Source organism: Fusarium flagelliforme (assembly GCF_020744385.1).
Source record: "Fusarium flagelliforme strain FIESC 12 MPI-CAGE-AA-0113 chromosome Unknown B0J16scaffold_6, whole genome shotgun sequence".
Lineage (NCBI taxonomy): Eukaryota > Fungi > Ascomycota > Sordariomycetes > Hypocreales > Nectriaceae > Fusarium > Fusarium flagelliforme.
Genome location: NW_025763508.1, coordinates 599,501 through 626,299, shown reverse-complemented (window position 1 = coordinate 626,299; position 26,799 = coordinate 599,501). Strand labels below are relative to the sequence as shown.

Sequence of the window (26,799 nt, the reverse complement as noted above, 5' to 3'; positions counted from 1 at the left end):
CACCTGTTCGGCAGCTGCAACACCAGTGAATCAACATATAAACTACACTTCACCACCAGATCTTCTATCCCCAAACCTTCAACTCACCCAAAACACTATTGGAAAGCAAGATCGCTATTACAACTGCACGGCATCTAAATAAACACTCGCAAAGATGTCTTCCTTCACCACACTCACCACCTCCGCTGTCTCGGCTGCCACATCAGCCAGCGAAACAACTTTCATCGAAGAAGGATCCCGCTCTGACAAAACCGCCATCATCGGCATGACCATCGGCATGGTATTCCTATTCCTCATCTTCATCCTGCCCTGTATTTGCTTTCAGGGTCTTGCGCACTTGCAGCAGAAGAGAGAGGCGAAGAAGGCGGCTAGGGAGCAGGCAATGCGGGATGTAGCGCTTGGAAGGGTGGTTTCTGAGCAGAGAAGTCTGAATATCTATGAACGGGATGCGGTGCCTGGTGCGCAGGTTTGAGGGGATGGAGGATGGATGGGTGTGCTGGCTCATAATCAGAGAATGAATACAATGATCTGCATCGAACTGATGCGAGTGCTTTCCATCAAATATGTGTGCCAATACTTAGTGACAATAGCCGTAACTCGAATGAATGGCGACCCCTCTTTTGCCGTTTGCATATGGGTCTAGATAAACTCCAAATCCCAATTTCAAACGCTCCATAAACATCTTCTGTATTGTGCCCAGTTTGCTTTCTTTCCAATGTCGCTCCCATTGACGATGGCTTCTCTCCCGCTCCAGCGTTTGCCCTCAAGATGAGGATAAATATCGCCAATTCATTGCCGAGGAGCCTTTCGCCTATATCTTCTTCAACAACTCATCCTCATCCTGAGAGACCAAGCCAATCTCGAGAGAAGACTCCTGAAGCATCCCCAAAAACAACGACTTGGTAGAGTCTCCCCACCATCACATCACCCCTTATCATCACTAACCGCTGTAGGAATCACCGAGCAACCGCAATCATGAGCACTCCTCATCTTGAGCCGCGAATGAACAACATCGATACGGACGTTTTTGTCGCTTGTATCTGCGCCATGATTTTCATCATCTTCATCGGTGTTGTTGTGTACTTCGCTTGGCGACCTGGCCCCGAGCCTCGCAGCGACACCACTGACACCACTCGTCCTGGCCGCTCCGCCACCAACTCTCACGACGACGAGGATGGCCCTGATGCTCGTCACGGCTCTGATGCTGCCGGGTGCAACCTCCCTTGGTTCCGCCGCCGTCAGACTTCGCTCGAGCGCAACACCTACCCCCTCGAGTCCGTCCCGGGAACCCCGCACCCTCGTGATGGTGTTAACATCTAGGCACACCGATGTTGATGATCATTGAAGTATGGACTGGGTCGTGGTCGATATTTCGAAAGGGAAATGGGAATGCTAGAGAAGATATCCTGTAATGGAAGGGTATCGAAGTGGTGGACACTCACCAGAACCAAAGGCAGTCCAGTCATCCCCAATAAAACACACTCAACACAATCACCTAGACCACTCTTCACCCGTGAATACATATTCAATGATAAGTTTATTGGTACACTGTAAACAATCCTGGTAGTCCAACCGTCCGTAAATCAACCAGCGCCGCTCTATTCCTGAAATGCACCCTACTCCTTGGAGATTCCCGTCCATACCTCGCCAGGTTTTCGTCTTGTTGTTCGACTCTATCACATGCTGCCCATGGGGAAGTTGCCATATAATGAAACCGGTAGTTGAGTCTGCTGCTGCTGTGGTGGTTGGGTCATGGTCCCCCACATGTCCCAGTTCAGAGTCGAGACATCCAGGTAATTGCCCAAGAATGGATCAAGATCTGTCATTTGGGTTGCGTTCGGGGGAGCATTAGTGATAGGCTGTTGTGGCGAAGGCTCAGAATTTCGGCTTTCGCTCATTACAACGTCTCGTATGCGATAGATAAAGTTTGGTGTTTCGAGAACCTGACCATCTTCTCTGAATGCTTGTTCGCGGTTCTTCCATGCCTTCAATACTGTCTGGGCCTGAACACAGTTGGACTTGTGACTCATATCCAAGAGTTCAGGGTGGTAATGATATATCTTCTCAACCATATTCCAAGCGCGGGTAGCGAGCGATCCCCTCGGTCGTTGACAAAGCTGTTTCACCATAACAGTAAATACATCAACCTGGAAATGATATTTCATGAACCAGAGGAATCCCGTCTGGTCCATTATTCCGTAAGCATCGGTGCTGTGTTCGTTATTCATCAAGACTATCTTGAATAGATTGTCCTTCTTGTCGCGAATCTCTCCATTTTGCCATTCAGGCTGTTCTCTCATTGGAATCATCATCTCCCTCATCTTACTACAGATCATAGGGCGAATGCTGAGCGCAGCAATGTGAACGTTTCCGGCGGTCGGGTCGATGTATCGAGCTTCCACTTCCAATAGGTTCTGTTCCAATGTTTCTACCAAATCTCTGTACTCCTGGAGAGTCGGGACATTCGAGGGGTCTTGTCCTTCAAGATCTCCCATAACGGCAGCTTCCAAGCCAGGGTGTCCATGGAGGGATTCTGCGTTGACTAAAAACTTGGCGATCTGGTAGCCGATTAGACAAAAGGCCATTTCTGTCGGGCCTTCGCGCGGTTGAATGGGTTCGATTGATCCGGGGAATAAGTCGGCGTCGTTCACGTTTTGTGGCATCTTGGTATCCCAGCTGCTAGGGAGAAGCGAGTGACTCAGCCCGGAGACTAGAGCGTTCTTTGTGTCTTGTAGGATGATCTGCCACCACATACGTCGTCGCATTTCAGTCTCAAAAGCATTGAGGCCAAGGTAGTCACCATCGCGGTGGTAGCCCATTTTCTGGGCAATTCGCACAACCATGCCGCTCAAGATCCAGGCAGCATGGCGATCGTAGCGATTCTGAAGAGACAACTAGACACTGTCAGCTCAAAATCGCATGCAGCACACAATAATCTTACCAAGTACAGCAACAATGCCTGCAAAGCTACCATGTCGTAGTTCTTCAAAAAGTTGAATTTCGTCAGGGCCAATTTGGTTCCGATGGTGTAGCGTCGTAGAGCTTCATCTCGCGTAGTTCCCAGCATCTGGAGACACTCGGTTTCGGATAAGGATACGGTCGCCATGGTGAAGATAGAAAACATCAAAGCCTGGTAGTTGAGGGGAATCTTGTTCACGTCGGTAGCCATCTCCAAGGCAAATGGTTGGACGGATGGAACATGGATAATCTTTGTCAGGGGGTTGACGCGGTCAACAAACAATTGCCAGAGTCTAAAGATGTGGACAGGATCGGGTTGATGATCCTCGATAGATCTGTTCGAGGCGTCTGACGGAATTAGAAGATCAATATTGTAATCCGGACTCAGATCCTCGGATCCCATAACGCTGGCTTCTTCTGGATCATCAGTGTCGACAATTTCCCTCATGGCTTGTAACTTCTTGGTGTTAGTTTGATATGGCAGTTAGTAGCGGATGACGCACCTCATCATGAATGTTTGCCCAAAGATAACTATCCATGAAACGCACACCACCTTCCTCCTTAACCATTTTTCCTGCTGGCTTCCATTTGGTCTGGCCGTCAATATTGGTTGGTGTAGCAGGGTAAGCATCTTGCATAGAGCCATTGGTAGCAGGTGAATGCGTCATGGCAGCCGGCGATGGTACAGAGCCATCGGCATACTGCTTCAACAATTGTTCACATCTTGCCAGACGTTCTTGGAGATCTTGATTTGGTCTCCGGCGCTTCCTAGCAGGAGCAGGAGTGCTTGGGGTGCATGTGACATTGGCCTTGCAGAGTTAGTCGCGGATCCTATATACAGTCTATAAAACCAAGGGCGAAGCATTTTAGATAGCCGCCATGATGCAGAAGAAATCAGGGACTATGGGTCAATGAACGCACCTTGATGCAATTCGAACAGGGCGTGTTTCGATCGCATTTGATCTTTCGGTGTTGACACAAGACACAAGCCAAGACACGGGGCGACTTGTGAGAAGGCATAGCGCCCGAGCCAGATGCCATACTATTTGACATATCCTCGGAGAAAGGAAAAATAATCTCACATAACCAGTTCCTCAAAAGGTTCGATGAGATTTGATTTGAAGGTGGAAGTCGAGTAGAGTAAATTATGCTATGACGCCAACGTGAGCTCCACCGGTAGAGTTAGGTTTGGTTAGGTTAGGCAGGTAGAGGTTACGGGTACGGGCAGGCGCAACGGAAGCGGAAACTGGGGTCTTTTTGAAGCCCGCCACTGCCACTTTCGCTGGGCTGCCGCTGGGGTCAGGTGAGGGGGAGGGGTACAGAAATAGGCAATTCAGTTGAATAGGGACGAAACAAAGATGATAAGGGAATGTAAAGAACAAATGGTAGGTAAATGTGTAGGCTATAAACTGCCAAAAATATGATAAGCAAGGCAGCTGACTGGACCGTAAGATCCCGAGTCTACCGGTACAATCAAGGTCCGTCTCTGCTAGGGGCTGCTGTGTTCAGTTGGTGCTTCTTCAGTTGGTATTGGACGTCGCTAGCTGAGCCGCTGCATAAAAGCTGACCTAGGTGAATTAAACCCGCATACCGGGATCCGCGAATTCCGTATCAGATGTTTACTCAGGGGTATAAGAAGGATGACAGTTCTCTATCAAAAAAAAGCGAGGAAGTCTAGGGCTTGGCTAGGCAATTATATTGTTGCCTTGTTTTCCTGGTCCGACAGATCTCGTTAACTCCATACCTGGCTCAACATTGATTCAACGCCAGGTTCAAGTGCAAAGTTTCACATGGATCGAACATTCACGTTAAATCTCTCCGAATGGACCAATTACGAGTCCTTGGGTCCGAGAGCAAGCCGCTTCTTTGAATAGCGGCGGACTTTGCATTCAAGTCCGCCGCAACGGGATAACGGCGGATGAGTCAAGTTGAAGAAGCCACTTGTATAAATTATCAGATCAAATCTGTGTGCAAGATACCCGAAAGGCTAATAACGGTATTTGTCTAAACGAATACGCGAAAGATAGTCGTCGACTGTTACAGAAATACAGACCCTAGTCAAAGGATCAGTTACGCTAACGTCTGGATTTTTCGTAAAGCTCGGAAGCTTCGGGAGGTTAAGCCACTTAAGCTACATCTGGTGGCTTATGCGAGCCTTTGCGGAGATACGTCAAGCTTGGAAGTTGGAACAAAACGTTCCCCTTGGCGCAGACTTTCGATGACTCCATCGGTATCTAAGCAGTTCTGGGTAGTTTTGACGAGGGCCAGGGCCATAAACTTTCCGCATGTTACCTTCGGCCACCACTTATATACGAAACCTCCCGTCACAAGAGCGGGATATAGACCCTGCGGGACGATATATGGCCGACCTTCCCGGTATTGAGAAGATCTACAGTCCGCTTAAAGCCCTACGTATTTCCACTTGAAGTGATATGCCGAAGACCTCATGATCTATACTCGGATAAACGGCTTGTTTATAATCATCTTGCTACGTCGGTAGTCACCGGCAATCTGTCCTTTAACAAAACTACCATGGTCCTTGATACCAAAGTTGGAGCTTGAATTTTCCAATGGTTCTGGCTGAAAGTCATAACCAAAGAGTAACACTTTATGTAAGGGCAGTATGATCAGCGTCAGAAAGTGGTCAGCAAAATGGCCAAGGCGCCCTTGGCTTTTTCCATCGACAGGCTGCAGTAAAAGAACAGTTTAGATCACTCTCCTTGACAAGACTTGGCAGGGCGGGTTTGAGTAAAGCAGTCCCACCTGGTTGGTACAAGGCTATGACAGATACCCCGTGGCCTTGATCTCCGCCTCGGTGAACAGTCACTATCCGAGACGATCCGCAGCGTTTCGGGATCTATCCAGGAGGGCGGCAGTCTGTGCAGTCACGGTCCGAAGAATATCTTGTGACATATCCGCATAATGATTGATGTAATCACGAATATTTGAACAGATTTTTATTCATTCTGAGAAGATAGACCCCAGTTCCGGACCAGAGTCTCCGCCGTCCTCTTTCGTCTCAGTCTTTTGTTTCTCCTTTCTTTGTTCCACCGGCACAAGCGATGTCCTAGCCTTCTTGCGAACAACACGTCTATGAGTCGCACTCTTCAAATGCGCTGCCCAAGCCTCCTCGGTCATCAATGTCGTATGACAAACTTCGCATGTGCGTTTGCATGGTGTTGACTTGGGAGGCGGGTTGCCAACTTGTGAGAGAACCTCTTGAGCAAGTTCAGATATCTCAGTCGGTAGTGGACGTTCTTCTCCTCTAAGGAACTGCTGTGCCAATTGTACCGCAGGCTCAACCACGTTTTTACCGTACTCAGACACATCAGTGCTGTCGAGAAGATACATATTCTTCATGGCTTCTGGACCGACCTCGTGGATTCGTGGGATCTGCTTGAGTCTGATCCAGCGAGTTTGGTAAGAGGCGTATTGTCTTGTTGCCGCCTTCATCTTTTCTAGTCCAGCACTCTTCAGTTTCTCGATGGCAGCAGGATCTTGTCTTTCGTCAATGGCAGCCAAGTACGGTTCAAACTGCTTGTAACCAATCGACTGCCATATACCCTTTGTCATATCGAGAATCTGGCCCTCTGCTTCTTTCTTGTGTTTGAAGTCGTAGAGCTCTCGCACTTCATCCATGAGTCCGCCTGTCTGCATCTTGTCCACTCGCTTATCGAGACGTTCACACAATACCTCTCGCTTCGAATAGACCCAGAACAATAGGTTCTCCCAAGGTTCTTTGTTGGCGTCTTGTTGCGCAGCTTCTTTTCGAGCCTGCTGTTCAGCATAATAGTCAGATGCTCGCTTGCCGCTTTTCAAGTAAATCTCCAAGGATCGCTGAATTTTTCGACGGTCCTTCGGGTGCCACCTTTCAGCCATGACAGGGTCGACTTTGCGAAGCTCATGGAGCATAACTTCGGCCGATTCTTGTAAAATGGGAAACGATTCAGTGGTATTCAGTTCCAGATCATCCAGAATAACCTCTTTGAAGAGTATCGGATCGACATAATACTGTGATCCGCCGACAAGAATCGGTAGCCGACCCCGGTCACGAATCTCGCGTATCGTGCGAGTCGCTTCCCGCTTGAAGTCATCAACGTCCCATGGTTGCTCATCCAAGGATATATGACCAAGAAGATGATGAGGAATACCACGCTGCTCCTCAGTTGTAATTTTGTTAGTGATGATAGGTAGACCGTTGTATAATTGCATAGCATCAGCATTGATGATTTCGCCATTCAATCGGGTAGCAAGCTCAACCGCCAACTATACAATGTCAGAAGGCCCTGGTCAGACAGCTTCTCACTTACATCTGACTTGCCCGTACCCGTAGACCCTAGCACAACCACGAGGGGTGCAGTTGGAGGTTTTGCAGACATTGTAGTGACATTTCGCCTGAGTAGAGGACCCAGGCGACGAAGCATCTAAGGTAAGAATGCCATATGGCGATGAATCACTAACCAATCTTTATACTGATTCACTGAGTCAAATCATGACTGACATCAAAATGTGTTCCAGAACAGGCAAAAGCGGAGATAATTTGGCGGAAAAATGAGTGTGGGGCTTAAAAAGCTAAGCTACAGGTGTAATTGGTCTCAGAAGCTGAAACCCCTTTGTTAATTCAGCAGGAGCAGCTAGAGCAAACAACCCACTGTTAGAGGCTGGAAGCTCAGGGAAGCTCTCACAACTTCGCCCCCCTGGACTGGGGAAAGTCACGTGTCTCTCCACTCCCAATATTGGACACATCTACATTTTGGGCCATTGAAGCCAGATCGCCTACCTCCGCCCCCCCAGCTCTCCTTTAATTATTCTCCCATCGACCCTCCAAATCGCCTGGGCTCTTTAAGCTCAGCATCTTCTTTTTCTTTCTTTCTCCCCTTCATTGGATGAATAGTCCAATTCTTGTTTCCCTTTAGTATCGTTGCCCACCATGAGTTCCCGTAAGTTCAATCATTCTTGTTTCTGCTGGTCGCAAGCTCTACAGCTCAAGGTTTGAGCTCGCGCGATCATTTATGCGCGCAGTTGACATCCAATTGGCATTGAACCATCAAACTAACATGACTTCCCTCGATAGTCCGATTCCTTGACCTGGTCAAGCCGTTCGTGCCGTTCCTCCCTGAGGTTCAGCAGCCGGAGACCAAGATTCCCTTCAACCAGAAGCTGATGTGGACGGCCCTTACCCTCCTCATCTTCCTGGTCATGAGCCAGATGCCTCTCTACGGTATCGTCTCCTCCGACAACTCTGATCCTCTATACTGGCTGCGAATGGTTATCGCGAGTAACCGTGGTACTCTGATGGAATTGGGTATCACCCCCATCATCTCCTCTGGCATGGTTTTCCAGCTCCTTGCTGGCACCCACATGATCGACGTCAACCTTGACCTCAAGTCCGACCGCGAGCTTTACCAGACCGCCCAGAAGCTTCTTGCTTTCATTCTCTCCGCCGGTACTGCCACTGTCTACGTCTTCTCTGGTCTCTACGGACCTCCCTCCGACCTTGGTGCCGGTATTGTCTTCCTCCTGATCCTCCAGCTGGTTGTTGCTGGTATGATTGTTATCCTCCTCGATGAGCTCCTCCAGAAGGGCTACGGTCTTGGCAGCGGTATCTCTCTGTTCATTGCCACCAACATCTGCGAGTCCATCATGTGGAAGGCTTTCTCCCCCACCACCATCAACACTGGCCGTGGTCCCGAGTTTGAGGGTGCTGTTATCGCCCTCTTCCACCTTCTCTTCACCTGGCCCAACAAGCAGCGAGCTCTCCAGGAGGCTTTCTACAGACAGAACCTCCCCAATATCATGAACCTTTTGGCCACCATTGGTGTTTTCGCCGCTGTTATCTACCTCCAGGGTTTCCGTGTCGAGATCCCCGTCAAGTCTTCTCGCCAGCGTGGTGCTCGTGGTTCTTACCCCGTCCGCCTGTTCTACACCTCCAACATGCCCATCATGCTGCAGTCCGCTCTCTCTTCCAACGTTTTCCTTATCAGCCAGATGCTCTACTCTCGCTTCTCTGAGAACCTCCTTGTCCGTCTTTTCGGTGTCTGGGAGGCTAAGGATGGTTCTTCTCAGCTCCACGCTGCTTCCGGTCTCGTCTACTACATGTCTCCTCCCCAGAGCATGAAGGACGCCCTTCTCGACCCCATCCACATGAGCGCCTACATCATCTACATGCTCGGTGCCTGCGCTCTCTTCTCTAAGACCTGGATTGAGGTTTCCGGTTCCAGCCCCCGCGATGTTGCCAAGCAGCTCAAGGACCAAGGTCTTGTTATGGCAGGTCACCGTGACCAGTCCATGTACAAGGAGCTCAAGCGCATCATTCCTACCGCTGCTGCCTTCGGTGGTGCTTGCATTGGTGCTCTCTCCGTCACCAGCGACCTTCTCGGTGCTCTTGGCTCCGGTACCGGTACTCTCCTTGCTGTTACGTAAGTTAACCTAAATACATCTCGAGGCTCAGAATATATACTAACAGAATACAGAATCATCTACGGCTACTTCGAAATTGCCGCCAAGGAGGGTGACATGTCCGGTATGAAGGGCATGATCATGGGCTAAAAAGCCATCGAACGAACGAGGGGCGATTGATTCAGCCTCAGAGTTATGACCCGTTGAAGACGGGTGTATTATGTATCAACAGTAAAGAGGATGAAAGATAAAATAGTTAACATGTTTTTTGTTTCCTTTTTGCAACAAGCCGGGGAGTCGGGAAGTGATGTCAATGGTTGGAAAGGGTATTCGGGCAACGATTATGGCTGCCGTGTCAATATTACAAAAAGCTCGAGAGCTGTCATGACGGGTTAGTTGAAGGGACGTTATGTGTCAATGCCAAGTGTGGCAGATATGAACGTACTCTTGTAACTCTAGAACGATCTATGAATGACAATATTTAATGTCAATTGCTGGTCTGGTGTTTGATGTTTAGATGACCGGACTGTAGAACATGAAGCTATGGCTGTAGATAGACACCAGTCGGGGCCACTGCAAGTTATTCATGTTACCAATACTACATCACCTGCTCAGTTGTTTGCTTACGCATGTTGCTTACTAGCTTCATATCACCATGCGTCCTCTGCAGATTGTCTCAAGCAAAGCAATACAAGTCTCACCGGTCCTGCAGCAATGAGGCCCTCATCATATTACAACGGTCCAACAGGAACACACCCAATATACCGCCATATAGCCAAGCTTCAATTGGTCAAAGACGGCCAGTGTAACCGCATATACGGCATAGAAACGTGGGGGAGCATTTCAAGGGACCTGGGGTTAGACTAGAGTTGCATCGAGTTCGGATACAAGCTGTTATCCGGCGGTGAGGGTTCGTTAGACAAGGCCAATCAAATATGGATATCTTGTGATCAACTTGACGCTTTGCATGTGTTGAGGCTGAGAATGGACGACGACGAACATGTGCTTGTAAGATAAGGTAGTCTGCTTATTAGACAATACTATTGTGCCAATGCAGCCATTAACTGAGCTCGTGAGTGTTGCCTGCAAGGTTAGTTCCAGAGATATTGCTTCCTCGGTATTGTCCGTCGTATTGTCTGCATATCATTCTTCGAGTCCAGCCTTCAGTTTGCGCTTAGACCGCATGGTGGCTGGCATGTTCCCTCAAAGATCTGATCCCTGTTTGAAGAAAACACCCCAAGATTTCAGCTCTTGGGCAGCAGTGTGTGCGAATCCTTGTAGGGTAGCTTTGATGAAAGTTTGTTGACCATTGTACGGCCTGAACTCTTGACCGCATAGTGGTTGGATCGTAAAATAAATCTTATTTTCATCGGTGCTTACGCGTAGGTACGGTGTAGCAAGTGAATTTGATGGAATAACTTGCATGCATTGAGGTTGTCGAGGGATGAGGAGTCCGTGGATGGAGGAAGAGTGAGCTCTACCAACATCGGAAGTCAACCATGATATGAAATTACGAGATTCCCATCATAAATAAGGTAACAAGCTGATGCCCTTCATTAAAGTTATTGTCTAAATCGAGAATCACGATCCCAGATCGTCGCCGTGTCTACCAGACCTCAAGGCGCGTGCGTGGAAATTGGACAAGGTTATACTGGCATTTCGCTGATTCATGAATAACAGACCACGTACGTTCCTCTTGAGAATTGCCGTCCATATTTAGTTGTCAACAAAGCCTCGCCCTTTTCTCGAGTCAGGTTATTTAAAGACACGGTCTTGTCGGTATTGATGTCCGAGCCAAGTTATTATAACGTCATGACTGGTATTTGTAAGATAAGGCTGTTGTAATGAGTTACCTGTCACAAAAGCACTTATACCATAATGAGTCAGGTACCTTTGTATTATTGCACTAGTTGGTCGAGCTCTGAATTATCTTGGTAGAATAAATTTCTGAGACAGTGGCTTAACGTTCGTACATCCTTGTCGAGCTTGTGACCAGTGACTCGGAATGACAGGGTTGTGATATCAATCAGTAGGTAGTATTCGTCTCGAGTGAAGCTTCAAAACAATTGCAACTTCGAATGTCAAGACAAGATGATATGGAATCTTGACGAACTACACCTGCTTGAAGCGGAGTAGTCAAGGTACAAAGTCCCCGCAGCCCCCGTCATAGAACTGGGGTAGTACCACACTTTGGCATCATTCATGGGATTGGATTGACAGTCAAGTAAATGTTTGTCATGACAGACTCACTAAATGTGAATGTGTACGTGTTAACGAGGCTGGCATTTAAGGTTGAAATCAAATTAATAGTAACGGAAATTGAAAAGCCTAATGTTCAAGGAATGACCTAGACACTCCCAAGCCAGGCTAGGACATACAAAGGTTTCGTGCAGCGCAGGGCAACATCGCATCGCATCGTCAACCTGGACCTGGACCTGGTCCAGTTGTTGCCCCACTAAAGCTTCATGAACTCCCTGACCGACAGACACCATCAATTTTGACCTCCACTTCTTCCCCCGTCTCAGCCAACAAGAGTTTGGGTTGCTCTGGTCTCGTTATCTCAAGCTTGTGTTGTTTGGGACTGGCTTTGCATCGGCTTCTTTTCTTCAACGGCCGTTCCTTCTCTCTTCAACTCTTCCTTCCTTCCTCTCCTCATTCCTCCTTCCCTACATGTAGAGTAGGTGCAGTCAAAACTTTACGGTTCGACTGTATTCTTCATCTATCGCCTTCGTTGGCACCAGTACAAATACACCTTTTTCCTATTTCTCTTTTCTTTGAGTATACTTTTAGCTGTTTACGGTCTCTACAAGACGTCATTCGCCTGAGAGCTCAGAGTATACATTCAAACTCTGCAGACTACTTTAAAGATCGACAGTGACATCCGCATTGCGACAACGACTGCGGTAACGAAAAGTCTATTCTTTGCGACAAAAGCGCATCGTCAAGTTCGCAATTGCTTCTACGACCATCAAGGTTCGTCAAAATCACGGTCGACCGTGCTAGTGACGTTTGACCGGGATACTTGCGACAACGATACTTCCGACGCCGCAGCCACCGCTACCGGTCCGACGCGTGCAACCCACCATTGGGATCACCTGCCCCGACTCATACTGTCTGATAACTACTTTCGCACGACTCAACAAATCCATTGTCGCACCAACGCCGCGAATCCCTTGATTTTCCCGCCTCCGCGGCAGTCTCTCACCTCAGTGAGTTCGACACATAATCTCTGAAACAATGGGGTTTGCGCGGTGTGAGGGGCCTGTATGGGGGATTGACGACTTCAGTGTCTGTTTCCGACAAGAGTTCGTACTTCCTTGTTTCTCCGACATCCAATTGACTGACTGACCGATTTTGTGCTACAGTTATCTGCAGATCCTCTTCCCTCTAATTGCCCTATTTCTTTCCGTCGCGCTTATTGCCTGGACCACCATATCCCGCGCTTTAAGCTCCTGGTCCAAATCTAAAGCCAGGTATCAACAGCTTTCCAACGAGGACCGCCGACATAGCCATACCGATCTCCCTCCCGAGCAGGTTGATGATTCCGATGACGATGCACTCGAGATTAACGGAGGCCGTTTGGCCCTGGTCAAGACCACAACTCGTGGTTCTATTGTGCAAGCCGACACCCCGCCTGGACAGGTGATTTCGCAAATCGTTGAAGAACTCGCTATCGCTGGACTTGTTGCTGTCAATGTCATTCAGCTTTCTTCCGGAAGTAAGGGACGCCATAGCCGCGCTGCAGCAATTACTGGACTTGTCATCTGGGTCTATGTTTTTATTCTGTCCACTCTGCGACTCGTTCTTGGTGCTCTAAAATGGCGAGGTCCTCACCTTTGGAACCACACGGCTTTCCTTTACAGCTTCAACTGGGTTATCTCGGTCTTCCTCTTCCGCTCAGCTTTCCTCACAAACGACATCAGCCGAGTCGATCAGATTACAACATTCGTGGAGTTTGGTCTCATTACACTCCTTTTCGGAATGGCAATGACCACTAGAAAGGGCAACAAGACGGTTCGCTTGGAATGGGAGGACGGCATTGAACCTTCTCGCGAGCCCCTGGCCAGTCTGTTCTCTCTTGCTGTGTTTGGCTGGGTCGATGCGATCGTCTGGAAGGGCTGGAAGGCCCCGATGGAGATGGAGCATGTCTGGAACCTGCTGCCCAAGGACAAGGCCGCTGCTGTTATTGCTGATTACCGTCAAATGAAGCGAACAGGATCTCTTGCCATGCATCTGCTCAAGTATTTCCGAAGGGATTTGCTCATTCAGTGCGCTCTCGCTGTTCTGGCCGGTCTCTTCACTTTCGCGCCAACCCTTCTCCTCAAGGTGATTCTTGAATTTGTCGAAAACTACGGTACTGTGTCAGAGAACGACCGACCGATTAACGTTCTTTGGCTCTACGTTATTGGCCTCCCCGTAGTCGACCTTATACGTTCATACGCCGATAACCAAGCTCTCTGGATTGGTCGAAAGATCTGCATTCGAGTTCGAGCTCTTATCATCGGCGACATCTATGCCAAGGCCCTTCGTCGCAAGGCCTCTGCTGGCAAGGACAAAGTGCTGCTTGACGAGGACAAGCCCAAGACCGTCAAGGGTGACAATGCTCAAGATGGTTTCATTGGCAAGCTTAAGCGAGCACTAAACATGAAGAAGGACGATAAGAAGGCCACTCCCAACGATGCCGAATCTGCCAACGACCCTATTAAGGATGACAAGAAGGACGATTCCAACGATGAGCAGGCCAACCTGGGAACCATCATCAACCTCATGTCTATCGACAGCTTCAAGATTTCCGAAGTCACTGCTTACCTTCACTTCTTGTGTGCTTCTGCACCCACCCAGCTGGTTGTCGCCATCGTTCTCCTCTGGCAGGTCATGGGTCTTAGTGCCATCCCTGGTATTGTCGTCATGATCTTCCTTCTGCCCGTCAACTACGGCCTTGCTCGTGGTTTCACCATCACCTCCAAGCGAATTCTTGCAGCCACCGACAAGCGTACTAATGTTACCAACGAGGTGTTGCAAAACATTCGCATCATCAAGTACTTCGCCTGGGAGCAGCGCTTTGGCCGCATCATCGACGAGAAGCGTCAAGCTGAGCTAAAGGCATTGCGCTCACGATTCATGGTCTGGGCATTGGCTGTTGCTATTTGGAACTCCGTGCCCGTTCTCATCACCTTCTTCTCGTTCCTGGTTTACACTTTCGTCGAGCAGAAGCCTCTGAAGCCATCCATTGCCTTCACAGCCATTTCTCTCTTCATGCTCCTCCGTGTTCCTCTTGATCAATTTGGTGACATGTTCGCCCACGTTCAGGAAACCAAGGTTTCCATCGACCGTGTTGAGGAGTTCCTCATGGAAGAAGAGACTGACAAGTACGTTCAACTTGGCTTGGACAACGTTGATGAGGATGGTGTCAGGCGAATTGGTTTCAAGAATGCCACCCTCACTTGGGGCAGCAAAGAGACTGTTTCCGAGGACAGCACTCGTGCCTTCCGACTCATGGACCTGGACATCGACTTCAAGATTGGCAAGCTCAACATTATCGCTGGTCCTACAGGCTCTGGAAAGACCTCAATGCTGATGGGTCTCCTCGGAGAAATGACTTTGATCGATGGAGGTGTCTACTGTCCTGGTGGTCGCAGCCGAGAAGACGTTAACCCTGATCCTGAGACTGGTCTCGCTAACACGATCGCATACGTCGCACAGTCTGCATGGTTGGTCAACGCTAATGTCCGCGATAACATTCTCTTCTCTATGCCATTCGAGGAACAACGATACCGCGACGTCATTGTAGCTTGCGCTTTGGAACGTGATCTCCAGATTCTCGATAACGGCGACGAAACTCTGGTCGGTGAAAAGGGTATCACACTCTCTGGTGGACAGAAGCAACGTATCTCTCTTGCTCGTGCGCTCTACTCCAATTCGGCTCATCTCCTGCTTGACGACTGTCTGAGTGCCGTCGACTCTCACACTGCGCAATGGATTTTCAGCAACTGCATTCGTGGACCCCTCATGAGAAACCGCACTTGCGTCCTTGTCACCCACAACACAACTCTTTGCGTTCCTTCCTCCGACTACGTTGTGCTCTTGGAGAACGGCCGAGTCGAGATTCAAGGACCCTCCGCTGAGGTGATCGCTTCCGGCAAGCTTGGCGAGGAGATCCAAAAGTCTCATCCCGGCTCAGCAATCCCCTCAAGAATTCCTTCTCGTGTTCCCTCCAGCGTCGGCGATGATGAGACTACGGTAAATGGCCAGGGTGATGCCCTCGACGGTGTGGACAGCTCTAAGAAGGACACCCAAAGCAAACCCAAGAAGGATGCCATGGAGGAGACCAAGGCCACTGGTTCAGTCAAGTGGCCCGTTCTTAAGCTTTATCTCCGTGCTATGGGACCATGGTGGTTCTGGGTCGTTGCTCTGTTTGTCTTTGTTGCTCAGCAAATCTCTGGATTGGCTACCAACCTCTGGGTCAGAGAATGGGCAAACCAATATGTTGAGCAAGGTGCCCCTATGGCTATGGAAGTCAAGTCAAACGCTTACTCCACCTCGCAATTCTCAAAGGCCACCTTTGCTAATGCGGTTCGAATGGGTTCCGCAGACCACAGCGCTGAACCCCTCAACGGACAGATCTTCTTGCAGGCCGGACACGAGAACGTCAATGCTATGTACTATCTGACTGTCCTCGCTATCATCGGTATTGCCGGTGCTCTTGCGGCTTTGTTCAGAGATCTTTGGGTATTCTTGGGTTCGCTGACTGCCTCTAAGAGCATTCACGACCGACTGATCGCATCTGTGACCCGAGCCAAGTTCAAGTTCTTTGATGTCACCCCTCTTGGTCAACTGATGAACCGTTTCAGCAAGGATCTGGAGGCTGTTGATCAAGAGATTGCACCCGTCGCCATTGGCGTCATCAGCTGTGGCATTTCTCTTCTGATGACTGTTGGTCTTATTACATATATCACACCCAACTTCCTCTTCGCCGCCGCCGGCATTTCTGTGCTGTTCTACCTCATCGCTGTCTTCTACCTTCGTGCTTCGCGCGATCTCAAGCGACTCGAAGCCGTCCAGCGCAGTCCTTTGTTCCAGCAATTCGGCGAAACACTCAGCGGTATGACCACCATCCGAGCTTATGGTGACGAGCGACGGTTCATCCGGGACAACCTTGAGAAGGTCAACGTCCAAAGTCGACCCTTTATCTACCTGTGGGCCTGCAATAGATGGCTGGCCTTCCGTGCTGATCTTGTTGGAGACTTGGTGGCCTTCTTTGCTGGTATGTTCCTTATTCTCAACCTCGGTAAGACCGATGCTGGCGCTGCTGGTATTTCCCTGAGCTATGCTTTGAGTTTCACCGAGAGTGTTTTGTGGCTTGTGCGACTTTATGCCATCAACGAGCAAAACATGAACTCTATGGAGCGTATCAAGGAGTATCTCGATGTTGAGCAGGAATCCGATGCTATTATTGAGGACAGCCGACCTCCTGTTGACTGGCCCCAGAAGGGATCCATCGAGTTCGTTAACTACACTACCAGCTACCGCAAGGAACTCAACCCTGTCCTGCAAAACATTTCTCTCAAGATCGAGCCTCAAGAAAAGGTCGGTATTGTTGGAAGAACTGGTGCGGGCAAGAGTTCGCTGGCTCTCGCTATTTTCCGAGCGCTAGAGGCAGACGATGGCAAGATTCTCATCGACGGACTGGACATCAGCAGCATTGGTCTTCAAGATCTGCGAGAGAATATCACCATCGTGCCTCAAGATCCCACACTATTCCACGGAACAATTCGAAGCAACTTGGATCCCTTCGACCAATACACCGACGACCAAATCTTCGCGGCTCTTCGAAGGGTTCAGCTTATTGGACCCGATGAGCCTTCAACATCGCCTCCTACACCCATAGTTTCCGATTCACCAACTACCAAGACCAACCAGAACATCTTCCTGAACCTTCAATCAACCGTCGCGGCTTCAGGCACTAACCTGTCACAAGGACAGCGTCAACTCTTGTGTCTCGCTCGAGCCATGCTCAAGTCACCTACAGTGTTGGTCATGGATGAAGCAACAGCCTCCATCGACTACGCTACCGATTCCAAGATCCAAGAGACAATCCGTGAGCTCACTGGTACAGTGATTACCATTGCTCACCGATTGGCCACCATTGCGGATTATGACAAGGTGCTGGTTCTTGACAAGGGTCAAGTGGTGGAGTATGCTCATCCATGGGAGCTCATCAACAACAAAGAGGGTACATTCCGCAGCATGTGTGACATGAGCGGCGAGCTTGATGTACTTCTCAAGGCGGCTAAGAAGAAGTGGGACTCTGGACGCCTAGTTGACGATTCATAGGAGAAAGAAAAGTCAGGATGGATAGAAGAGGAGGATTGACTGTACAAAGTGCTTCTGTAATGTGGAGTGGTTAGCATTTATATGTACTATTGATGGTGATGAACCATCGACTTTGAATACAAAAGTATAGAAGGCATTGCCTATTAATTAAGTTTTGATTGAATCTTCCTAGCAACATCTATAGTAGTCATGATGATGGATCATGATCAAGTCTTCTGACAAAGTCATATCCATTACCGATGTGGGTCTAGAATGCGGGTTAAGCTTCTCCGCAATTCGGCGTTGAGTTTGCATGAACTAGAAAGCCTAGAACACATCAAAGTTCAATGGTTACGAGTAGCTACTATGTATGTATCATCATTCGCCTACAAATAGTAGCAATTCAAGCAGTTCCTTGTATCCAATGAAGCAAGGGCTAAACAAGGAAACCCCCTGATACTACGCTCAGGCAACACCTATAAACAAGGGTACGTATCTTGCTTCGTCACCCACGAGACGAGACGATTCGTTGGCCTTGACGACTTGGCAACGTATGTCTTTGGATGAATGTTGTTTAAATAATAAATAACTTCCATTTCCTTACTATCGTGATTTGATCTTCTTCACCCCTCATTTTCCCCTCAAAAGTTAAATACGCTACAGCCAATACTAGGCCATCTGTATCATTGGGCTATAGGCTCTCGACTCTTCTGTAGTGTAGCGCTGTGGCGAGGTTGGGCACGTGCCCTTCAATTGCTCCATACCTTATCCAATATCGACTACGACGACTTCCGACTTTCTCAATCTCGTTCGACATCTCGCCAAAGGGCGTAAAATAATCTCTTTTGTTGCTATAGATAATTCATGCAGGATGAATTCTCGGGTTCCTGCTTCACCTACGCCTCCGCATCTGGATTCGGAGAGCGTAGCATCAGGACAGACATCGACTTCTCATATGCCGCTACATCACTACCCAGAGGACCAGCGTCAACATCAACACCAGCCTTATACAGATCGCTTAGAGGATGATGATCCACCTCCTAGCTACACCGTAGTCGATAATGAAGGACCTCACGCCAACCCTTTCGACCTACTACCCGTGAGCACTTCATCCCTTGGAATCCATCCCTTCAAGGGCACGTCAAACGACAAGACAGTGTACTATCTCGACAAGCGTCTTGATACGGATCCTGAATTTATGGAGCAGCATGTCAACGATCTCGCCAAGGAGCCGCCTAGGCCGTATGTTCGCATTCAGGGCGTTGACCGCAAGTCTGGCGAGAGCAAGAATGGGATTGACTTTGATATCCACATTGAACTCACCCCGCTTCTGTATCAGGAGATGGCTACGCGTCGATCATGGAGACGGATTCGCGCTGTGAATAACTTTGATAAAGTACGCCGCGGAACGGTTGGTATGACGCGGGCACCTGGGTTTGGTGGTAGTGGACCACCTGAGGAGGGTACGCCAGGAGTATCGGAGTGGGTGTATCGGTACTGCAATAACAAAGCCGGTCTTAAAGCATTTGTGTTGGAGCGACGCATTACGGGTTGGGATTTTGCTCTCGTGGGGTCAAGGTTAGAGAATCTTGTGCGAGAGACGGGATATCGAGGAGAGATCAACATAACATTCCCTACGACGAATGCCCGCGTGGAGATATACAACAACTGTCGAACAAACCGATGGCGTCTTACCCGGTGGATAGTCCTGCTCTTCTACTTCACCCTCCTATGGCTATTCTCCTGGCCATGGTTATCCCTCCGAACGCGATGGTACGAAACAGTTTACGTGGAATGGTCCATGAGTCGTCCCGACAGACAAGGCACACTGCGCTACGCATGTATGAGTGAAGACCAGTGGTGTCGACTCTGGCGCCGACCGATCCAGCAAGCCATCAAAGCGAGACGGCGAGGACGATTAAGTCAGGATGATATCAACGATGCGTATGTTGCGCCTGGGGCTGTGGATTCTGCGAGGGGTATGAGAGCTGGATTGGAGGTTTTGCAGAGGACGTTTGGATGGGGAAGTGATGGGGAGGGTAGCGGACGACATTCACCTTGCAATAGGTAGATGGTTTGTGTTGGGATTCGCTCCTTTCGAATGGTTGCATGCATGGAAGCGTTGGCGTATTAAGAATGCATTGTTTATGTATCATGATTGATGAAATTGATTCCCCTCATATATAAGTTGAAGCAAATTGACAACATTTGACTGCACTTGCGAATCAGAAGAACAAACCGTCGAGAGCATTAGGGGTGAAAGAATCCAGTTATTTTATGATAGTTTAGACTAGCACTTAGGCTCCTTCAGCTTAACACCCTCTGTTGGAGAGGACAATTGTTCTATTACTGATGTTAGGAGGCGTTGATGGTGCACTCGAAAGATGAAAGCAGGGGCGACTATGTTTGCCACCAGGTAATGAGAAGGACGCTTTTAAGTTGTGCCATCATGAGTCTACTTCGCTTCTACACATAACAAACGAGAATATAATCATGTCAAGTTCATTAAATGAATTTGTGATTGTAACAAATAACTGCTTCAAACTTTCTCTTTTTGAACCAAGCTTCTGGCTCCAGGGTAACCTGTCGCCTTATCTTATCTTTCCCCCCCCCCACCAAGGGTCGCTCACTCATCATCTACACATCCCTTACCAATCTCAACCATCAAGCTCCGTCTCAAAAGTGCAGTCTTGCTCTTTGAACTTTACTCACAACTCATTTTTAAGTATAGAAACTCGTTTTCTGTGAGACACAGACTCATAACCGTCATTATGGCTGAAGCAGAGATGAGTTCCAGCTCAAGAAGAATATTGGCTGTGTCCCTCGAGAATGAAACGGCGGTCTTGTCAAAATTGGTAAAAGGTTAGTGCATCTGCTATTTTTATTCTGTCACTTCAAATGTCAAGTTGGAATCAGTTGTCATGCACATCATAACTGACACGGCATAGACCTCACAGGAACAGCACCAGAATCACCAGACCCTACCCTTGGTATCGCAGGCATAACACATCCACTCTCTCTCAAAACACCATACTACTCTACAACAGTCCCCATCTGGCTCGACCTCATCGGCTCACCATCCGACTGGTCCGAATCCTTCCTGTCAGAAGAAGCAGCGGAAGTCCTCGCCGTTCTGGGAGGTGTAGTCGTCGTATTCACTGCAGGACCTGTTTCAGCATCAAAGGACCACCCCGCAAAGGATCTGGTCGAGCATGTCGGGAAGGTGCTGAAGAAGGGACTGGGAGGATGGGAGTGGGACGGTGTAGGCTTGGCTATTGGCGTGGGAGGCGATGGGCATGAAGAGGAGTGGGACGAGATCTGTGCCGAGGCGGGATTGGAATTTGTATCCGTCGGAGGAAAAGGTGATACTGGCCGTAACGAGTTTGGAGGTATGCTCCGTGGTCTATTATTTCAAGGGGTATCCACTGACAGCAGATGCAGAAAAGACAGGAGTTGCGCGTGTAAAGGAAGCACTCGAAGCAAACGACTGGTCACAGCTTGAAGCACCATTATCGGGTTCCGAGTTTGGAGACTTTGAGACTAGTTCCACCAAAGAAGATGACAAAGACCTTGATCCCAAAAAGATGGGGTTCGGATTCGATCAGAAAGACTTTGAAGGACTACGAAAAGCTATATGGGAGGCAAGCCAGGATGTTGAAGAGCCTGAAGAGTCAAAGAAGGCAGAGACGAATAAGGAGGGCACATCTGAAGCAGCAGCTGCCGGAGGCCTGGAAGACCTCGATGAGGACGAGATCGCCAAGATTGAGAAGATGATGAGAAAACTTCAAGCCGTGAGGGAAGCCGGTGAAGGTATGGGAGAGGAACAGAGAAAAAGAATGGCAGCCAGAGCTGTTGAGGAAGTGATGAGAGACCTATAGGCGATGAGCAGAAAAGTTACCTAGAAAGCAAATGACGATGGATAGTGTCCTCTCATCGTTGGACATAGAAGCCTGGGGTGCAAAGCGCTGGCTACAGGTTATCCCACTAAGATGAACATATAGACAGGCTCCTCGATCTATCCGCGTCCGTCCGCTGCAACCATTATCATCATCGATATAACACGGCTCGCTTAACACGTTGTTACACAACAAAGTCGCATTATGTAACTCTAAAATCGTGATCCAAGTCTCTGGGTCTAACGTAGCACATGCGTATTCAATTTTCGGTAGTATGGCGAGACATTCCGTTGGTATGCGTCAGCCCCAAGAAAACAGGGAACTGAGACAACTTATTGAGTTGTATATAGCCTAAGTATATGGCAGATATGAGCCCAAGTTGAGGGATTTCTTCAGACAGCTTTTTTCGGCGCTGCAGTCCGATTATATAGATACAATCATAGCTTATAGGTAAGGAAGGTTGATAGAAGGGTTTCGGATCTCCAGGACAGGAAGAGACTCCACGATGCATTGGAACACAGGCGGGTCTCACTGTATTTTGACAAGCACCATGGGTCCGGTAACCTGAATCCAGTTCCAACATGACACGCCTCGGTTGTCATGTGTCATATGCTTGTGCTTCAAAAGTAGCTGACCTTGAAGACATTGATTCTGAGAATGCGGTCAAAGCGTGCCGCATAGCATGTCTACTGTACGTGCTCTTGCACGATGCATTCCGCATCTCCCAATTTAGACATTGTGCAACGCTAGAACGAACATCCATAGCGGGCATCAGCTAACCCGCTGACTAACTCAGCTGTGGTAAAGTGTAGGTCGAATATGAATCGTTACATAGGTCACGGGGTTTTGACGAGGCGGTGACTTGCTGAATAGCTCCTTAAACATTGCTAGTGTCGTGTCATATGCAAGGGAGGATATTCAAGATTGTTCCATGAGTTGAGGCGTCGACCGATATGTCGCAGTGTGTTTGTGTTTGTTGGTTTTGAAGTTATTCTCCTTTTTCAAAACGACTGCTTGACTCGACTTGACCCAACTTGATGGAGTTGACGATCAATTATATGGGACCAACGCCAATTGAGGCCGGAAAGAAGCGACCCCGGGGATCTAGGGTCCGCCGGGAGTATTTGGGTCGACAGTTAGCCAGATTGAGAAGCAATTGAATCGTCCTAGCCTGCCTAGCCTGGCCTGAGTTGAGGTAGACGTCAAAAGTCTCAGACGCCCCCATCTGGTCGTGGTTAGCTTAGCTTGCCGTCCCACAACCCTTGTTTGGCGTAGGTAGCCAAACAGGGGAGCGACTCACGTTTCAGCGCGTCTTGTTAGGAACGTGCGTACTCAGCACCTTGAGCTGTTGCTTCGCCTCGCCTCAGCTCTTCTGCGGCTTGTGCTGTGTTGACGTTTTACGGTGCAGCTGAAGGCATAATATCGTGAACCCACCTCGAGTCAGAGCCGTCAATTGTCAATTGGTTCGAGGATGTCAAGAGCATCTCCTGAATAGTGCATATCAAAACAACACTTGGTGAGAAGTAACAAGTGGTCGAGAGACGCGTTGACACTCACCCACGCCATGGATGCAGCTGCATACATATGCATATACGGTCCCTGTTCCCTCTTCAAAGTTTGCCGCCATTCGTCGGAGCTTCTGACCCGCTATGCAGGTTATGCTGTTCTGACCTGAAGCTCCTTGGCCGACTAACGTAACGACAATTGTAGAATAGTGAGCCTGGTCATGGGTATGGTCGACTCGATCGACAGTAGGGTTTCTCGAGCCATAAGTCTTGTCTGTGCTTTCCTCATCCCTCGTCAGAGTCGAATCATATGTAAGTAAAAGTATCTTCAGTGAAAATAAACAGCATGCCATTCTCTTTTTGGTCTTGTCCGTTGCTCGCTGGAGAATGTGACAGATAGTGACATCCCTACCAAAACGAAACACTTGCACTCCAAAAGTTTATGCAAGACGTCAGACAGATGGAGTCCTACGCTTGAACCAAGCTGTGTCGTTTGCTGGCCTGGGCCGTAAAGACCGGGAATAGTGATATCTAGCTAACGCCGGCTTGGTGTACGATTCAAGCATGGATGCCCTTTCCTTTACGGCGCGGAGAGTCGCTTATAATAATGCCGCGCCCTTGAAATATGCCCATTACTCGCATGCTGTCTTCTCCCAGTGAGAACATTCTGTATGCTATCCCTAGACACAAAATAGGAGCTGGTTTTGAACGGGGCGATCGGTACCCCTAGACTTGATCGGGTGAGGTAAAACCGCAACACGATGTGGATCCAATTGGAGACATGGCCGAGCGTTGGGTTGGCGTGGTTGGCTTTGGAGGATGATCCTGCAAGGCACTAAAGACCTGTCCCCAGATGCAAGCTCAGGGAACCACGTCAGGGGTAGCGGCCCCGAACCGGCAAGCAGCATTGAGGATGAAAACAACTCGACAATCATCTCATACTTTTTGACTTGTCACGTTTGATCTTTTCTTTTCCCGAACCGCCCGGGTAGATTTCGGAGCCGGGAGAAAATCGAATGTCTTCCGGATCATCGTTATGTATACCTCTGCACAAAAACATGCAGCCTAGGGCAATCTGTCTGCCTACGCCTTCCACGTAGGTCGAGACTCGAGAAGCCACAACCGTTGAGGCTTTGCTGGTGGCAAAGCCGATATGTAACAGATTGCGGTGACCGCGAAACCATCAATCGCCGACTTTGAACCGGTAGTCACCTGAATGTCGCTGACTTGATGGCATATTCAATCTTTCCTTTATGGGTCAAGCTCAATTGACAGAAGCTAATGTGCCTGAGTTTTGACCAGCTTTCGGCCCTAACGTCAATGGCCTAAAATCAGCCTCTAGACTATTCTTTGTTCAACACTTGATCACAATTGTTATCAACAGGACGTTCCGACGTTGCGGGAATCCGCAGTCGCGGAAAAGGGGTCGGGAGGAAAGACAAACAGTAAGCCTGGCCAAGACCATTGATCCACTGAATGACGATGGGGCGGGAGACTACTGCAGGAACAGGGTCTTAGTATTCAGCGGCTCCTGAGCTCGCCAGTCTCGTAGGCAAGATCTGGCGTGGTCACCGTGGTATGATTAATCCTTCGGCTAGATTTTTTGCTGCAAGGACACTTGGTGAAGTCCGTTAGTGACGCGTAGAGTTTGAGTAGCGTGAGATTTTGACACGAGAATAGGTCAAGGTGGATGGATGTAAGGTGCCATCCTGAAGTTGAAGCTTGGTCCTAATGAAGGTCTTTGGGACCAAATTCTAGATCTAGAGATCCAGCATTGCAAGTGTTCTCTTCCCTGACTCGTTTATGCAATTGCTGATTGACATGCGTTAGTCAGAATTTCATGGTTTGCCCGGTAGATGACCATCCGCTTGAATGTTGCAGTGACCGCGGTACCGGACAAGCATCGTGACTGATAACGAATTGAGAGATCAAAACGGATGGAATCCCCGATGATGTATGTGAAAAATCTGATACTGATAGAAATCATGAGCGACGTTTCTTGATCTCATCGAAACTTATTGTGGATTCATGTTGGTTGATGAAACCATTCAGAAAACATGGATTAGGCTGCTGGAAGCCCATGACCAGGCATTCAGGCTCAACCTTGATCCTCGGAATCCAGAGTTCCTGACCAACCCTTGGCGAGTGACATTGGCAGATGGGTACCAGGGCTGATCAATGGAAGGGAATGTTTCTGTCAGCCCAGTCCCATTTGTGTAATGGTTCAAGGGTGCAAGTGAGTCGACACAGGGAAATCGCTTACAGACACGAGTTAGAAGGAAGCCGAGACCCTTTGCACAAGTGCCGTAGTCGATACTCTAGCGTAGGATCACGAAAAAGAACCTCAACATGATGACCCAAGTGATGGGTTTTGCTTTTCTCGTCTCGTGTGGGGTTTGCTGCAGAGTGATAGCGATAAACGGGAACATGACACCTTCTTTGAACAAGTGTGCCGGGCTATCAAGTTGGCGTGTCGGGGTCTGTTCTGTGATCGGCATTCATCATCGTGACAGGGACGAATTACACCAGTGAATTGGCGGCCGCACAGGTTTCGTTGTAGCGTAGAATATTCTTGTGGGCTTTTGTGTTTCGAGATACGTAGTAAGGGACTATCGCTGAACGATTAGCAGACTTTCTCAGACTCTCAGACTCTCAGACTGTTGTGACATGTCTTGGCAGAGTTGGAAAACTTGATCGAGATGGACAAATCAAGACCGAGTCTTAGGCTCTTAGGCTAGGGTGTGGCGCCTGTTTGAAGCGATGTGGTGACGCCTTCCCTCCTAGAAAACACGACGGTTCGATAGGGTAAGACCGGCGTTTCTGGGTTTCCTGTTTTGGCAGGAAGGACTAACGTTGGAATGGCGGCCAATAGGGGTCAAAGTTGTGCAAGGCACAGCACCCTTTTTACCGCTCCGTTTTGGGGGCCGTTTCCTTGTCGTCCCCTAAATTGGTTTTCGTCTTTTCATTGGCGCGTACCTTGCATTAGTGGATACATCAAGGATCCAATGAATATGCACAATGCACAAAACACCATCAGTGTAAGCTCGACTGTGCACAAATATCTGACGGGAAACCTCAAGAAAACCAACAAGGGTTTTCCCCCTGACGCAGGTACAGAGTACCGTGCCATACCGATACCACCCCACTCGCTGTGCTCGAGATGCCTAGGCAAACTCTCATGGACTTCAACTCCACTTGCGCTGCGTACCTTGCCCAACCATTTATCCGCTTCTCGCCGCTTCCTTGCGCCTGGGCCATCACCATGACGGGACGGTAGAACGGAGAACGGATCAGAGCAAAGGTCAAAAGACGACTGCACATCAGCCACAGCGGATTCTTTGTTGCATGACAGACACCCTGGTCTGATGTCTGGGACGAGAACGCCGATCAAGACTTTCCGATGTCAGTCTCTGTTGGTGTCAGAGTCCGATCCAACTTGACACAGACTCATCATATGTAGCGAAGCCCAATGTGACAGGTGGCAAGAATTATGTGAATGTGAATATGAAGATGTATAATTATACTGACATCTACGCGTTAGAAGCACGACCGCGAAACTACGAACGTGACATACCCACAAGAATGGCTGATGCTTTTCCCCAACAGCGGCAGTCTCGCGGGGCCCCTGGACGTTGATCCAGGGTTGCTAACCACAAGTTTTGTCATGACCCTCCAAACCCTCCCCAGGCGGATACCCATTCTTGCCAGTGATAGCCTGCTCTCACGTC

The 26,799-nt window shown here is 49.0% G+C and overlaps 9 protein-coding genes across 9 annotated transcripts; 6 read left to right on the top strand and 3 right to left on the bottom strand.

Moving 5' to 3' along the window:
* Window positions 1-154: 154 nt before the first annotated feature.
* On the top strand, window positions 155-472 carry B0J16DRAFT_387029 (uncharacterized protein; the record flags this gene model as incomplete). The annotated part of the gene is made up of 1 exon (XM_046131629.1): window positions 155-472. One exon carries the CDS (start codon window positions 155-157, stop codon window positions 470-472), a length of 318 nt encoding a protein of 105 aa, XP_045979777.1.
* A 379-nt stretch (window positions 473-851) lies between these two features.
* Window positions 852-1,528, top strand: B0J16DRAFT_167540 (uncharacterized protein). The gene has a single exon (XM_046122345.1). The coding sequence runs from the start codon at window positions 976-978 to the stop codon at window positions 1,318-1,320; it is 345 nt and encodes a 114-aa protein (XP_045979776.1). The 5' UTR covers window positions 852-975; the 3' UTR covers window positions 1,321-1,528.
* Window positions 1,499-4,337, bottom strand: B0J16DRAFT_167518 (fungal-specific transcription factor domain-containing protein). The gene is made up of 4 exons (XM_046122344.1): window positions 3,880-4,337; window positions 3,462-3,767; window positions 2,942-3,415; window positions 1,499-2,894 (listed from the first exon to the last, which is right to left on the bottom strand). The coding sequence occupies exons 1-4, from the start codon at window positions 4,009-4,011 to the stop codon at window positions 1,677-1,679; spliced, it is 2,130 nt and encodes a 709-aa protein (XP_045979775.1). The 5' UTR covers window positions 4,012-4,337; the 3' UTR covers window positions 1,499-1,676.
* A 1,564-nt stretch (window positions 4,338-5,901) lies between these two features.
* Window positions 5,902-7,524, bottom strand: B0J16DRAFT_346436 (IPP transferase-domain-containing protein). The gene is made up of 2 exons (XM_046128449.1): window positions 7,269-7,524; window positions 5,902-7,224 (listed from the first exon to the last, which is right to left on the bottom strand). The coding sequence occupies exons 1-2, from the start codon at window positions 7,380-7,382 to the stop codon at window positions 5,920-5,922; spliced, it is 1,419 nt and encodes a 472-aa protein (XP_045979774.1). The 5' UTR covers window positions 7,383-7,524; the 3' UTR covers window positions 5,902-5,919.
* A 364-nt stretch (window positions 7,525-7,888) lies between these two features.
* Window positions 7,889-9,507, top strand: B0J16DRAFT_387025 (SecY subunit domain-containing protein; the record flags this gene model as incomplete). Its single annotated transcript, XM_046131628.1, has 3 exons — window positions 7,889-7,898; window positions 8,033-9,377; window positions 9,432-9,507. 3 exons carry the CDS (start codon window positions 7,889-7,891, stop codon window positions 9,505-9,507), a joined length of 1,431 nt encoding a protein of 476 aa, XP_045979773.1.
* A 2,908-nt stretch (window positions 9,508-12,415) lies between these two features.
* B0J16DRAFT_167481 (uncharacterized protein) lies at window positions 12,416-17,726 on the top strand. The gene is made up of 2 exons (XM_046122342.1): window positions 12,416-12,662; window positions 12,723-17,726. The coding sequence occupies exons 1-2, from the start codon at window positions 12,595-12,597 to the stop codon at window positions 17,689-17,691; spliced, it is 5,037 nt and encodes a 1,678-aa protein (XP_045979772.1). The 5' UTR covers window positions 12,416-12,594; the 3' UTR covers window positions 17,692-17,726.
* A 291-nt stretch (window positions 17,727-18,017) lies between these two features.
* On the top strand, window positions 18,018-19,969 carry B0J16DRAFT_374269 (uncharacterized protein; the record flags this gene model as incomplete). The annotated part of the gene is made up of 3 exons (XM_046130597.1): window positions 18,018-18,038; window positions 18,070-18,221; window positions 18,541-19,969. The coding sequence occupies 3 exons, from the start codon at window positions 18,018-18,020 to the stop codon at window positions 19,739-19,741; spliced, it is 1,374 nt and encodes a 457-aa protein (XP_045979771.1). The 3' UTR covers window positions 19,742-19,969.
* Window positions 19,970-20,319: 350 nt separating this feature from the next.
* Window positions 20,320-21,687, top strand: B0J16DRAFT_167465 (uncharacterized protein). The gene is made up of 3 exons (XM_046122340.1): window positions 20,320-20,532; window positions 20,619-21,059; window positions 21,112-21,687. The coding sequence occupies exons 1-3, from the start codon at window positions 20,442-20,444 to the stop codon at window positions 21,546-21,548; spliced, it is 969 nt and encodes a 322-aa protein (XP_045979770.1). The 5' UTR covers window positions 20,320-20,441; the 3' UTR covers window positions 21,549-21,687.
* Window positions 21,688-22,966: 1,279 nt separating this feature from the next.
* On the bottom strand, window positions 22,967-23,587 carry B0J16DRAFT_167470 (uncharacterized protein). The gene has a single exon (XM_046122341.1). It carries the CDS (start codon window positions 23,422-23,424, stop codon window positions 23,068-23,070), a length of 357 nt encoding a protein of 118 aa, XP_045979769.1. The 5' UTR covers window positions 23,425-23,587; the 3' UTR covers window positions 22,967-23,067.
* Window positions 23,588-26,799: the final 3,212 nt, after the last annotated feature.